Source organism: Panicum virgatum, chromosome 1N (assembly GCF_016808335.1).
Source record: "Panicum virgatum strain AP13 chromosome 1N, P.virgatum_v5, whole genome shotgun sequence".
Lineage (NCBI taxonomy): Eukaryota > Viridiplantae > Streptophyta > Magnoliopsida > Poales > Poaceae > Panicum > Panicum virgatum.
Window position 1 is genome coordinate 65183903 of NC_053145.1, and position 13846 is coordinate 65197748.

Below are 13846 nucleotides of genomic sequence, written 5' to 3' on the forward strand. Positions count from 1 at the left end.
GGGCAGAACGGACGGAAGCAAAGGTTAGGCAGGAGAGCACACTGGCTGCCCGAGTGCTACGAATCCACTACGGACGCGGGCCAAGAAATAACGGGGGAGGCGGCCGGACAGCCGGCGGAGTTAGATAGGATTTGAAGTGGAACCCATCGTCCACGCCTCGTCGTCTTTGACCCGGGGAAACCGAGCACGCAAGGCGGGTCCGCGTCCTTCTCAATCACCAAGCCAATTCGCCACCCGGAGCGGCGACCCAGCCGGCCTGGGCGCCTGGCCGCGGCCGCGGCTTCGTATGGCAGGCACCGCGCGGGCGCGGGGGTGTGTACAGAATACGGGTCAGCGGACGCGAGAACTGTGAGGCTGGCTGCCGGCGGCCCAGCATGCAGCCGACGCGAGCCGCGGCGGTCAATGAGGCGGGCGCACGCGGTGTCCGGCGATTTTTAGGAGGCCGATGGTTCCGTGGAGCTGCCACTAACCGCGACGGCCGCGGACGGTAGCGTGACCGCGCGCGAGCCTCCGGCGACGGGGTCGGGGTGGTGTGCGGGTGTGGCCGCGAGCAGCGCAGAGGATCCGAGACTTGCGGTGTGGCTGTCGGTTAGTTTACGGTGTGAAGAGGAGAACCGGCGGCAGCTGTGGCAGGAACGCGGCGGCGGCGGTGGTGGAGCAGTAGCAGTAGCAGCAGGAGTATCCCATCTCGTGGGGAAATCGATCTGAGCTGTGTTTTCTCCTTTTTCCTGTTTTTTTTTGGCGTGCTTGTGGGGTGAGGAAAAAAAGATAGAGGGAGAGGGAGAAGAGGGGAAGAAACTTCAACGTCACGACAGGAAAGGAGGGGCGCGGGGCGACAGCTAGCAGTGAGGGAGGAACGCTCACCTAACGTGTGTCCTCTCTCTCTCTCTCGTCTGATAGTTTCTCTCTCTACCCTCGTCCCCTGTTCCACACTGCTTGCTTGCTAGTGGTGCAACAATATGTGGTTGCTTGCTGGTGGTAATATAATTATCATCACTAATTATTTGCATGTACCCCTCCATCGTGGTACAGTAATTTTGGTGGACTGGATCGTCCATTAGCGACCAAGAGTGGTTTACTAGCAACTTAGGCCATGTTCAGTTTCCAAAAATTTTCAAAATTCTCTCTCACATCGAATTTTTGGACACATGCATGAAGTATTAAATGTAATTTAAAAAATATCAATTATACAGTTTAGCTGTAAATAATGCGATGAATTTTTTAAGTCTAATTAGTTCATAATTAAATACTAATTATTAAATAAAAATGAATGTATTACAATAGCCGAATTCAAAAAAATTCACGAAATAAACGCACCCTTAGCTGGTTGCACCAGCTGGTCCTGTTTCGTGCCCTGCTTCCGCTGGGGTAGCCAGCTGCAGCTAGGCCGTCTTCCTTGTCACCGTCCTCGCCCTGCCGCGTGCGGGTGCTCCTCCTCCTCAAGGTGTAAAAGGGGAGGAGTGGATCGCCACTTCCGTCGCTTCAACCCGCCTGCCTGGCCCCCAACGTTCAAAACCCAGGAGCCCTCTTTTCTTTTCTCCTCTTTCTTCCTCATCTTTGATAAAAGCCCTGTAGGCTGTAGCTGGAGGCCTCAATTACCTTCCCTCACGTTCTGCACCCATAATTTAATCGCCACAGCCTCCATTATTTTTTCCTCTCCGAGCTCACCCTGTCGCCTGCCCTGGCCTGTATACTCTCCCAATCTTGTTCTCTATCTCCCACTGTCCTCAATTCTGCTAGCTTCTCTCTCTTAGAGGCGGAGGAAGAAGAAGCCGAGGGCAGGGCACAGGAGGAGAGAGAGAAGAAGCACAGCGCCAGGAATTGAATTCCACCGACCCACGCACCTCTCAGTCATCCCCTTCCCATTTACCTCCACCTATATAGCTCTCCATAATTCCCCGGGCCTCCTCTCTCTTGTTAGGAGTACAGTTCTCCTTATAATTGGACTTGTCCAAGGCACCCAGCACCTTTCTTCTTCATCTCTCTCTCTCTCTCTCTCTCTCTCTCTCTCTCTCTGTCCATCCATCGACACACAGCCAGCCACCAAGAGCCATGCAGGAGGAGTAGAGTACAACCAGAGAAAGAGAGTTAGCTCGCAGCTCCTTGATTCCACCCACCACTGTCCCTTATTTACAGGCGTTCGTGATCAGCAACAGCTAGTCGTCAGCTAGAGTGCAGCAGGCAGAGATAGCTAGCAGCTAGAAAAAAAGGGACCTGTGTGCACCAAGCAACCCAGCCCAGGGAGGAGAAGAGAGCTAGCGAGCTTTCATTTGGCCGATCGTTTCCGAGGAACAGAGCAAGCAGGAATTCACAAAGGTGAGTCAAATCGCCGAGGGTGCATACCATGTGTTGTGTTCCCATTCCAGTTCCCATCACCTCTGCAACTTGCCATCTTATGCATCCAAAATAGCAAGGATTGATCACAGCCAGAACCAAAAATTGCATACTTTTCCATTTTTGTGTGGCCGTTTTACATCTTTCTTTTTTTAATCGCATCCTCGAGTTGCCATTTCTTGCTAGCCGCCCCGGCTGGCGGCCATTTGTCGCCAGCTTCATTGCCATGTCCGGTTCATCCCATGCATTTCTGTAGTTGCACAACTCATTCTTCAATTCCTGGGAAAGAAAAAGACAAGGAAAACACACTGGAAAAAAAAAGAGCCTCCAGTTTGGACTGTTTCTGAATTTGAAGACTGCAAAAAATGGTTGAGGGAGGGAGCTTGCGAAGCTTCCGATTTTACTAGAACTTGGATAAGGCCCCGTTTAGTTCCCAAATAGTTTCTCACACTATTCATCACATCGACTCTTCGGACACATACATGGAGTATTAAATGCAGTTGAAAAAATAATTAATTACACAGTCTAACTGATTACCACGAACTGAATCTTTTAAGACTAATTAGTTCATAATTAGATATTATTTATTAAATAACAATAAAATGTGCTACAGTACCAAAATCCAAACTTTTTCACCAACTAAACACACCCAAAAACACGTTTGAACTGGGGGAATTGGAATTGACCGGGATGGATGCTCAGGGTCACACGGTATTCCTTTCCCGGCCTTTTTTCCACAGCGTCATTGTCTGTACCTTTGCATGCACCCCCCATGCTTTTACAGATATACGCTTCCCTCCCTTCCAGTCTGGATTCTCTGGAAGCAGAGGGGACAGGCAGACAGTGGAAAATGTCCAAAATTGAATAGTTGCCACGTACTGCTGCTACAACATATTTGGATTGGAGGGGGTAAAAGATTAAAATGCGTAGGAAGTAAAAAGACAGGAAGATTCCTTGCATTATTTCCAACCAGTGTGATCGGATCAACGCAAATGGTGAAGTGGGAAAATTAAAATATAAAAACGGGCTACCAGGAAGAACAGTAGAATTCCTCGGGGTTTTCACCCGAGGACTTGGCAATAATTAGCTGCTTTACCGAGGGGCGAAGGCGCTTCGATTCGAAGCAGCCGCAGCCAGGTGGCAGCGCAATGACGCGTCCGGGCCAATGGCCTGCGTCCACGTCAGCGCATCTCTTTTGACAAATTTCTTGTGCTGGCCGCTCTGACTTTTACACCGGTACACCAGCACCACCACCTTGGTGGTGAATCAATCAAACACTCTGATTTTTCTAACTTTTTTACACGTAAATATTTAATATTTTTTATTTGAATACGATACATCGGCTGCATGTACTACGTACTCTTTCTACTCCATCTGGTCGCCTATGCTTGCTTCAGAATAAAGAAAGCCAGAGAAAATCGACCCGCCCCGCGGGCCGTCACATGCGCTGCTCACATGTGCGTGGGCCCCCCCGCCGGCCCACATCATCATGCACCGCATACATATGGCCATGGAGCAGGAGCCCGCCCAGCCGTCACTTTGAAAAAAAAAATCTCTCTCTCTCTCTTCTCTCTCCTCATTTGTTTGCATACAGCTCATCCATACCGCAAAGCCAAGATCACATTTTGATTAGTGCTAAAGGAGGGCTAGATTAGCAAGGTGTCTCATCATCATCCTCCATCCATACCATCCATTCTGCAACGCGTCTTGGCAAAACGTCTCTGCCAAAGATACGAATTCATCCATAGCCATATATGCAGGCGTATCTTTGGAATCAATAAGTATTTAGGTGAATATAATCCGTGTTGTCTTAATTCGCTTCCATTTTTAACAATAGCTGCTGATTAAAATGCGTGCATATCCAGTTTGATTTCCTTTTGGCGTGAGGATATTCACCCCTATTTATACGCGGTTTTGGAACGCCCGCAGGCGATTGATCGGAGACAGATGGCGAGCGCCGGATTCGTGGAGGAGATGATGAGGGAGCAGAGCCTCCTGGAGGCGACCTGCGGCGACCTGTTCGACCACATCGACGACCTGCTCGACTTCCCCAAGGAGGAGTCCTCCGCCGACGTGCTCCTCCTGGACGCGCCGGCGCCGGGAAGCCCGCTCTCCGCGCGCATCATCGACGTCGGCGGCAATGCGCCGCCCGCGCCCGCGCTGGAGCCGCTGCCCCCGCCCGCGGCGCAGGAGGACGACGCCGCCGCGGGGGCGCCGGTGTTCGACGCCAAGGACGTTGGCGGCCACATTGGCTCGGTGAGGCCCCACTCCCCTTGTCTCCGTTGCCGCCCGGGGTCGGGTTTCGTTTGGCTCTCCCGCGTACGGCCAGGGCGTGTCTTCACTACGATGAGTCACCGGCCCACCGCCGGGCGGTGGCCGCCGCCTGTGACCACCGCGCGCATCGCCCTTGTCGGTCGTGCAACGCATTTTCCTTTTAAATTTTATCTCTTACTTATTAGGTTTCTCGTGAAATAAGTTCAAAACAGCTGGGCGCCAATGAAGCCGCGCCGCCCCCACAGCGCGGGCGCTAGGCAGCACACGCCACGCGCGTCGGCCACAGCCTGCACTGCACACGGTGGCATGGCAGGCCGGCTTCACTCCGCGCCGGGCGCGGTGCGGTGCGCGATGATCTTCTTGCCCGTGCGCGGTGGATGGTTGGGGGGTGGTTGGGGCGTGGGTGGAGGAGCGGGCCGGTGTCGGTGGCCGCTGGGATTGGATATTACCGCGATTTGGTTCGTTGGTTGGATTGGAAATTACGGTTCGGGCCCGTATTACGTCGGAGGGCCCGTCGCTGTTCTTGGTAGCTCGCCAGCCCAACAACTACTCTACTTGTCCTCGCCCTTTTCAGTTTTTTTCCCTCCCTCTCTGCTGCTTTACGCAACCGAAATTAAACCAGGGGCCCGCCAGCCCGGCCCGTTGCTTCATGATTGCTGCAGTGCAAATCTGATTTGAGCAGTAGTAATTAATAATCAATACTAATAGAATAGAATTAAAATGCGAGGTCGCAGTGTCGGTGCTGGTGCCACTGGAGCAAGATTCAGATTCTGGTTCTGTTCTGACGTGGCAATGATTCTTTTGGGTTTGCAGTGCGAGGACCTGGACATGGACATGGCGCAGCTGGAGTGGCTGTCGGGGCTCTTCGACGACGCCTCCATCCCGCACGAGCCGGCGTTCCCGGGGGCCACCTGCGCCGCCCCGATCAAGAGCTCCGCGCTGGCGGCCAACGCCGGCGTCGCGCTGCTGCCGCCGGACAAGATGGAGGACGCGCTCTTCCGCAGCTCCAGCCCCATCTCGGTGCTCGAGCACAACAGCTTCAACGCCAACAACAACGTGGGCTCCGCGTCCTCCTCGTCCTCCTCGGCGTCCTCCTCGTCAGAGTCCTTCTCCGGGAGCGGCGGGCACGCGTGGTCGGCGCCCGTGTCGCCGCGCCCGGAGCCGCCGGTGCTCGTCATACCGGCGCGCGCGCGGAGCAAGCGCTCCCGCCCGTCCGCCTTCACCCCCACCGCGGAGGCGCCCACCATCCTCGTGCCGACGCCCATGTACTCGTCCACCTCCTCGCACTCGGACCCCGAGAGCATCGCCGAGTCCAACCCACACCAGGCGCCGCCCAAGAAGAAGAAGAAGGCCAAGAAGCCGGCGCCCCCAGCGCCGACCGCCTCCGACGCGGACGGTGACAACGACGGCGACGCCGACTACGAGGAAGGCGGCGAGCGCTCGCTGCCTCAGGGCGCCGTTAGGAGGTGCACGCATTGCCAGATCGAGAAGACACCGCAGTGGCGCGCGGGTCCCCTGGGCCCCAAGACGCTCTGCAACGCCTGCGGCGTGCGCTACAAGTCCGGGCGCCTCTTCCCGGAGTACCGCCCCGCGGCGAGCCCCACCTTCGTGCCGTCCATCCACTCCAACTCCCACAAGAAGGTGGTGGAGATGCGCCAGAAGGCCGTCCGGAGCGGCGATCCGTCCTGCGACCTCCTGCAGTTCATCCGCCGCCGGGATTAAATCGTCGGTCGGTCTCGTCCCCCTTAGCTATATATGTATACATGCTAGTATGTATGCATGCATGGTTGCTTCATCAGTAGTCAGTCGTTGTCGTCGTCTTCATCGTGGTTGTCATCATCATCATCACCGCCATGGATCCACCCATCTTCACCTGCATGTGTGTTTCTGTCAGCATCCATCAATCCATCGCCGGGCATCCTGGCGTTAGTTCATTAGGGCTTTTTTCATCGGGGGTTAGTGTTATTTTATCTTTCCTTTTTGTCTATTGGTTAATTGGTTCCCCTTAATGTTTTTTTGTTTGTATAGAGAGAGAAAGAGAGAGGAGGGGTGGGAGAGGAGGGCAGGAGAAATAGATGAATCAGAGTGGTTGTTGCATTGCAATTGCAGTAGCTTGCAAGTTAGGTAGGTGAGAAGGAGAGCTAAACCAGCAGCAGAGGGAGACAGATTTAGAGAGGAAACTTTGCAGCTAGTCAGTCAGTTAGAAGAAAAGTGTTTCAGCAAGTGAAAGGGGAGTTTGTTGGTTTGCTAATTAGAAGGAAGATTCTGTCAGATCAGGTAGTAGCTATCACCCATCAGGATTTGAAACTTGAAGAGAGGGCGACAGCCATCATCCATCAGAGTCTGTATTTGGAGCTTGGTGTACTGAACTCTGAAAATTCTTTTTGCAGTCCATCTATGTTTAGGGATTGATAAGTGTTGTTTGGTTTCTTCTATACTAGTAGTGCTACATTTTAGTGAATAATTATATGAGAATCTCTTTCGTTTCCTCGTCCTGCCTTGTTGCCTCAATCTGTAAGAGTTGTGATCTCCCAATCTGAGGATCAAACCTTCGAGCTCTTCATCTGAATGTGGACCATGTGGTGTTTTTTTTTTTTTTGAAACCTCTCATCTGGATACAGCTGTAGCATCTGTTCGTATACAGACACACACCTACACCACACACACGCACACCTCACACACACCACAAGTATACAACCAGACCTACAACTATACACAAATATCAAGACGCGTTCTTAGAGAGATCACTAGAGTCATCGAGGCTCCGGCGACGGGCGCATCGCAGTCCCTTTGTGGCTCCACGCGTTGAGAGGCTCATCTGAGATTATTTAGGGAATCTACTGTTCCCGAGTGCGAAATCCGCGTTGAGTGGCGCTCGAACGCGGACGGCGGGCGCTCCACCGAGCGGACCCCGCCAACCGAGCTACGGCTCGTTCGCTGGACCATGTGGTGTTGGTGGTTACCTCTGACACGGTTCCGCAATGCTTTACTACTGGCCAGAGGTAAAGAAATTTGGGTGCTCCTGTAAAACACCTAACAAGTAGTGATCTGAACTGATGAGCATTGCAGAACAAGCCATGAGGAATTTCAATGTCTTAACTGTATTTTTTTACTAAAAATAAATATTTAAAAATGTAAAAATAATGCCTAATGACTCCAAAAGCAGGAAAGAGACAGACAACCGGGACAACTGAGACATCTTTGGTAGACGAGCTAGACAAAATAAGACGGGATAGAGACAATATAACTTTCCGATGCAAACACACTATGAAAGAGTGATTCATGAAACCAAATGTGATGGTGGGCTGCGGCCTGCTATTGGAAACTATTACTGTCTGAACCTATCAAATTCCTGTCTGAACGATGAGCCCAAAAATACGGTAGCACAATGCTGTCTGAACCTATCAAAAAGCAATAGGGAACGATGAGCCCAAAAATACGGTATCAAAAAGCAACAGGGAACGATGAGCCCAAAAATACGGTAGCACAATGCTGTCTGAACCTATCAAATTCGTGGAAGCAAAAGATCTTTATTTACATAGACGATCAGTGATTAGGAGTTTACTTTAGACGACCACTACATTACTTTGACGCCATCAGTCCATTACAGCCGGCAAAGAGATTCTGCAGTCAGTCGTACAACTAAAAGAGAAGCATGTACAGCTGCAGCATGCTTTACTGTAATAAAAATTGATTCCCCAAACATGATCCACGGCAAAGAGAGAGAGCCACTTCTGGCCTCTCCAATCCTTTGATTTTGTTTCAGACAGTGCTAAAATGTAGTACAAAATTAGATGAAATTACAAAACCTGTATCAGTATGTTAAAGGGAAGGGATCAAGTATGTAAGCTAGAGCTAGCCGCGTGTGAATTGCATTGGATAGATCGATCAATGATCAATCTGAGACTCAGAAGGAGGTGCAGTTTGTGGGCAAGCCGGTGATGTGGTCGACGGCGACGAGCTCCTTGGCGGCGCAGCTGAGGACGTCCTGGCCGAGCTTGGCGCCGGCGGCCTTGAGCCCCTTGAGCGAGACGGCCTGGTTGAAGAGGTTGATGACGGGCAGCTTGGACGCCGGCGGCATCTTCCCCTGGGGCAGCAGCGGCGCGAAGTCGTCGGCGACGAGCGGGACCTCGAAGTCCGTCTTGTCGTGCCTGAGCACGTTGCCCTTGGCGCTGATGTGTGCGCCGGGCTCCATGTGGTTGGTGGAGAAGCTCGTCTGGTTGGGGAAGTTGGGGTAGAGGCTGACGTACCCGCGCAGGTACATCATGTCGATGAGGAACTTCTTCCAGGACGCCTGCCAGCCGTTGGTGCGCGAGCGCGGGATCTGCACGGGGTTCTGCTTGGCGTCCTCCGTGAAGCGCGCCGCCATGTAGGCGTAGAACTCGCGCCAGTGCTTGGGGAAGAAGACGGCGCCCCAGCTGCAGGGGAGCTGGTGCAGGTAGGGCGTGTTGGGGTGGACCTTGCCGAAGAAGTCGGTGGCGTTCCACCTGGGGCGCTGCTTGACCACCTCCACCAGGCGCGGCGTGTAGAGCGAGATGGAGGAGAGCTCCGGCAGGGCGACGGCGGGGTCGTAGCGGTAGGCCAGCAGCGCGTACTTGACCCACAGGTAGTAGTAGGGGGACACCTCGATGTCGTCCTCCAGGAGGAGGCCGTAGTCGTGGTCGGAGGACGGGTACCAGCTCTCGCTCACGGCCCGGATCAGGCCGCCCTGGATGATGCGCCGCCGCAGCGTCTTGGGCCCGTGCGGCCAGTCGAAGGAGCTCACCACCTTGAGCGTCGACGCGTCCACGCGGCTGTCCATGTTGAAGCTGATGGGCACCTCGTCGCCCAGGTAGTAGGCGATCCGCAGCGAGCTCAGCAGCCGCAGCAGCGACTTGGCGCGGTTCTGCGTGATGATGTTCACCGAGATGCGCATCCGGTTCCAGTCTGCAGATTGCATTTTATTGATTGATTGATGATGCAAAAAATCATTCTCAACTTGCAACAAAGATGCATGCATAGGCTTACTTGGCAGTGAGGCCGGCTTGAGCGTGGCCATCCAGAGCGCCTTGGACACGGAGCTCCTCGGCAGGAGGACGAGCGCGGTGCGGTTCACGGCGGCGGCGGCGGCCATGCGGAGCGCCTCCTTCACCTTGCCGTCGACGTCGTCCAGGGCGACCACCACGCTGGGGTTGTGCATCCGGACGATGCCGCGCATGCCGGCGTACACGGCCTGCAGGACGGGCACCTCGGAGCGCGATGGCCCCGACAGCGCGCCGATGCCGAGGTCGAACACCTTGAACCGCCGGTCCTTGCACACCACCTTGGGCCACTTGAGCACCGCCGCGGCCTCCTCGCAGGGGCAGTGCCCGCCGCCGGACACGACGAGGTACGCCTTGCGCCCGGGCGTGGTCCGGAACCGCTCCAGCAGCGGCGCCAGCGCCCGGACCTCGCCGAGCGAGTGCGCGTACAGGAGCGCGTCCACCTTCTGCGGGTGCATGGCCGCCCACTGCGTGACGTAGCCGGAGGTGAGCGCGCGCCACCACTGCTCGTCGCGCACCTGCACGATGTCCTTGAAGATGACGGTCGTCTCGGAGACGTAGGCCAGGCGGTGTTCGCTGTCCCCCCACGTCTCCTTGTCGCCGGGGTCCACGGGGAGCACGAAGGAGCCGGCGCCCATGTACTTCTGCAGCTGGTAGCTGAGGTGCAGGTCCTCGCCGGTCATGAAGGTGAAGGGAGTCTCGATGAAGAGCGTCTTCATGAGGTCGGCGGGGAGGAACCACGAGCTGGACAGGAAGTCCACCTGCACGATGCGGTCAACGGTGATGTCGTAGGCAGGGTCCGGGAGGTAGAGCCCCGCCTCCTTGGACCGGAACTTGCGGTAGCTCGGGAAGGTGAAGTCCTTCTGCCGGAACGGCAGGATGCGGCCGATGCTGCCGAGCACGGCGTTGCCGTACTTGTCCGTGCCGCCGACGTGGCAGAGGATCTCCAGCATCCGCGCGCCCGGGATCATGTCGTCGTCGAGGACGTAGACGAAGTCCGACTCGGACTGCAGCGCCATCTGGAACCGGCCGTAGTACTTGAAGTCGTAGCCGGAGGCGACGAAGCTGATGCGCGAGTCGTTGTAGCTCTCGACGATGCGCCGGAGCGACGCCTCGTTGGGGCTGCCGAAGGAGAGCACCCAGGCGCGGTGGAACGGCAGCGTCTGCCGCTGCAGCTGGTCCAGCTGCGCGCACAGCGTGCGCCGCTTGAAGTGGTTGAGGATGACGGTGACGCGCGGCACGTTGGGGCCCGACGCGCTCCACCGCGACCGCATCCGGAGCAGCTCCGGCAGCGTCTCGGCGCCCAGGCCCCGCTGCTGGAACGCGAGCACCTCGCCGTAGAGCTCGCGCTTGAGGCGGATCATGACCTCGTCCGTCGACTTCTTCTGCTCGAAGTCGATGCTCTCGTGCTCGCACACCTCCTGCGGGGACAGCGGCGGCGCGTCCCCGCCGGGCTGCGTGGCGATCAGCTGCTTCCAGTGCTGCGCGAGGCGGGACGCCCACGCCAGGTCCGGCTTGACGCGCATGTCCACGGCGGGGCTCATGTAGTAGAGGAGGAAGGTGGCGTACATGGCGAACGCGAACTGGAGGCACGTCAGCGCCGCCACCAGCCGGGACGAGTTCCTCGCCCCGCCTCCGCGGGAGGACTTGCTGCTGCCCTTGCCGCCGACGTAGTCCCCGATCATGCCTTCCAGGGAGTCACTCTTGACGATGTGCGCGCGGGTGACGCCCATGGCGGGAACTTGCTCGACTCCTCGCGGCCACCGCCAGGCCTGATTTGAATGAATACAACAGAGAAGGAAGGAGTTTCGTTCAGAGGACCTATATATATCGCCTTTCAGACTTTCAGACTGCAATGCAGTCCTGCAGAGTTGCAGAGTGAAAGGCAATAGCAAATCTAACTAGTTATCTTGCAACCCTTTGTGGCTCTTGAGTACAAATGTATTCAGTGCGGTAAAGAAAAATGATACTATATGCTATGAATATGGACGAATTGCTTAACTAGTGAGCATCCAAGTGATGTAGTAGGGAGTCAGCAAAGCGAACAGCCAAGAACAAGCAACACATATACGACTTCCTTTCTTTTCTTTTTTCTTTTTTTGTGGTCACGTATGACTTTGTTTGATTGTTGATGCAGCAGGTTGAAAAATGACGCATGGTACTTGAAGGAAACAAAAAAAAAAGTTCAGCTGAAATGGGGTAAAATTGTTACCTTGGCTTAGACTTAGATGAAAAGCCAGCGAGAAACGCTTTTCAGTATTCAGGTGTAATCTGGTATGCAGAGCAGAACACAGGTTCTACTGAAGCTAAAGCTAGGATACAGAGGAGCATGCATGCAACGAATCACAGGCCGGGAAACTACAGGAGAGGAAGATACAGGAGAGTCCAGAGAGGAAGCTTGGCTATTCCAGCGATCATGCAGGGACCCTAGGTTGCAGGGAGCCAGAAGCCCTGCCTTTTATAAGGGAGGCGATTGCAACGCAACGTCGTTCGGAGAAGAGGTGGCTAGTGGCAACGTGGCACATCACATTGGCATTGTCAAAAAAAAAAAGGAAAAATCGAATGGGACGAGCAAATCACTTGCTCCCTCGGCAAAAGACTGAAGCTTGGAGGAGGAGGAACGGGCACGATCGACGACCGTGAGTGCGAGAGAAGCGAGGTCCACCAAAGCGAGGGTTGCTCTGAAGCGTATGAACAAACGGAGAGGCTCTCGCCTCGTCTGCCGCCTCACATGGAACGGGATGGAAAGATGGGGGTGGTGAACGCGAGCACACGCCTTGCGCCGCGCATGGCATGATTGCGTCGCGGCACCTTCACTTCACATCTCGTCGTCAGTTCAGTTCGTCGCCCATGGACGGGAGGAAGAAAAAATGGCTGGTGAAAAACCACCTCCCTCCGAGCCCGTGAATTGTGGCAAACTAACGCAACGCGAGCTTTGTCCAGGGACGGCAATGGGTACCCGAAATTAAAAACCCGAAACTCGATGGATTTTTATTAGAGTACAAGTTTGTGTCAACTTTTAGACCCATGGTTTATTATGGGCACAAAGTCCTACCCGTTGGGTTTATTGTCACGGATTTGTTCCTACGATACCCGAACCTGTGAATCCATGTGTTTTTAAAACCCGATCCAACACAGACCAATTGTCATTTTATTTCGTGAGTTTATAACAAATTTAGCATCCCTTTCCTTCAATTCTTATTTTGGTGAACCCTTAATATTTCGGTGGTGGGTACGAGTGTTGTCGCTTTGTAGTTGTCGTATTTGTACATGCATATTATGGCTTTGTGACTTTGTATGGTTTTATGATCATTTAAATATAGAGCGTGTTATTTATATATTTTTCTTTTGTAATTTTTATTGAACATAGATTTCTTACTAATATTACACTACAATGATGTTTACTATATTAAATTTATTGATCATGAGAAAAATTTATATAGTAAAGTGTAGACCCACGGGTGACCCATAGGTACCCTCTAACTCGATGGGTTTGAGTTTGGGCAAAATTCTAAACCCGTTATGGATATGAGTTTTTTAATGGATTCAAATATTTTCACGAGTTTGGATTTGGGACGGCACCCGATGGGTTTAGGCCCGTTGTCATCACTGACTCTCCACCCCTCTTGCGCAACGCGCCGGGCTCTTTGACCTTTTCGTTCTGTTACCACCTTAATTTGATGCTGAGAGATCAAGCTAGCGTACGTCTCCGAGAAGGTAGAGATTAATTGCATCCCATCCTAGACCTGAAAAACTATGGGAGTAGGGATAACATCCCCAATTAAGATCCTCCGGTTTATCTGCTGGGAAATATATCATATAGGAGTACGTATGTGCGTTCTGAGTTTCAGTTCAGCTAAGACTACTGACGAAGTACCAATGCACTTTTGTTGATCGTTGCTGCACAAAAGGAAAAACAAGCAGACGGCATACTAGTACTAACTCACAGAAAGTAAATCTGAAGCCATGATTGAGAGCGTGGATCCATGTTGTGCATGCATGAGCCCTACTACTGATTCTCATCTTTTTTTTCTCCCTCTATTGAAGCGGATACTATACTACTAATTCGTATCAGTTGGCATAATTCCTTAGCCGCACTCGGATCATGGGGAGAGATGTGCACGATGTCAAACGCGTACGTCGCGTAAACCCTAGGTAAACCAAGGTACAAGGTGACAGATGGGAGCAAGTGCGATGGATCGAGTTAAAACTTCAAA

General features: G+C 53.6%; 2 protein-coding genes across 3 annotated transcripts; one reads left to right on the forward strand and one right to left on the reverse strand.

The window, feature by feature from the left end:
* Positions 1-1449: 1449 nt before the first annotated feature.
* On the forward strand, positions 1450-7103 carry LOC120657547 (GATA transcription factor 8-like). 2 transcript variants are annotated; one of them, XM_039935879.1, is made up of 3 exons: positions 1450-4123; positions 4264-4590; positions 5422-7103. In XM_039935879.1, the coding sequence occupies exons 2-3, from the start codon at positions 4282-4284 to the stop codon at positions 6328-6330; spliced, it is 1218 nt and encodes a 405-aa protein (XP_039791813.1). In that variant the 5' UTR covers positions 1450-4123; positions 4264-4281; the 3' UTR covers positions 6331-7103. The 2 variants fall into 2 exon arrangements, with proteins under 2 accessions (XP_039791813.1, XP_039791812.1); XM_039935878.1 differs by having other exon boundaries at positions 1462-2316.
* A 1224-nt stretch (positions 7104-8327) lies between these two features.
* LOC120654263 lies at positions 8328-11397 on the reverse strand. The gene is made up of 2 exons (XM_039931778.1): positions 9616-11397; positions 8328-9534 (listed from the first exon to the last, which is right to left on the reverse strand). The coding sequence occupies exons 1-2, from the start codon at positions 11360-11362 to the stop codon at positions 8516-8518; spliced, it is 2766 nt and encodes a 921-aa protein (XP_039787712.1). The 5' UTR covers positions 11363-11397; the 3' UTR covers positions 8328-8515.
* Positions 11398-13846: the final 2449 nt, after the last annotated feature.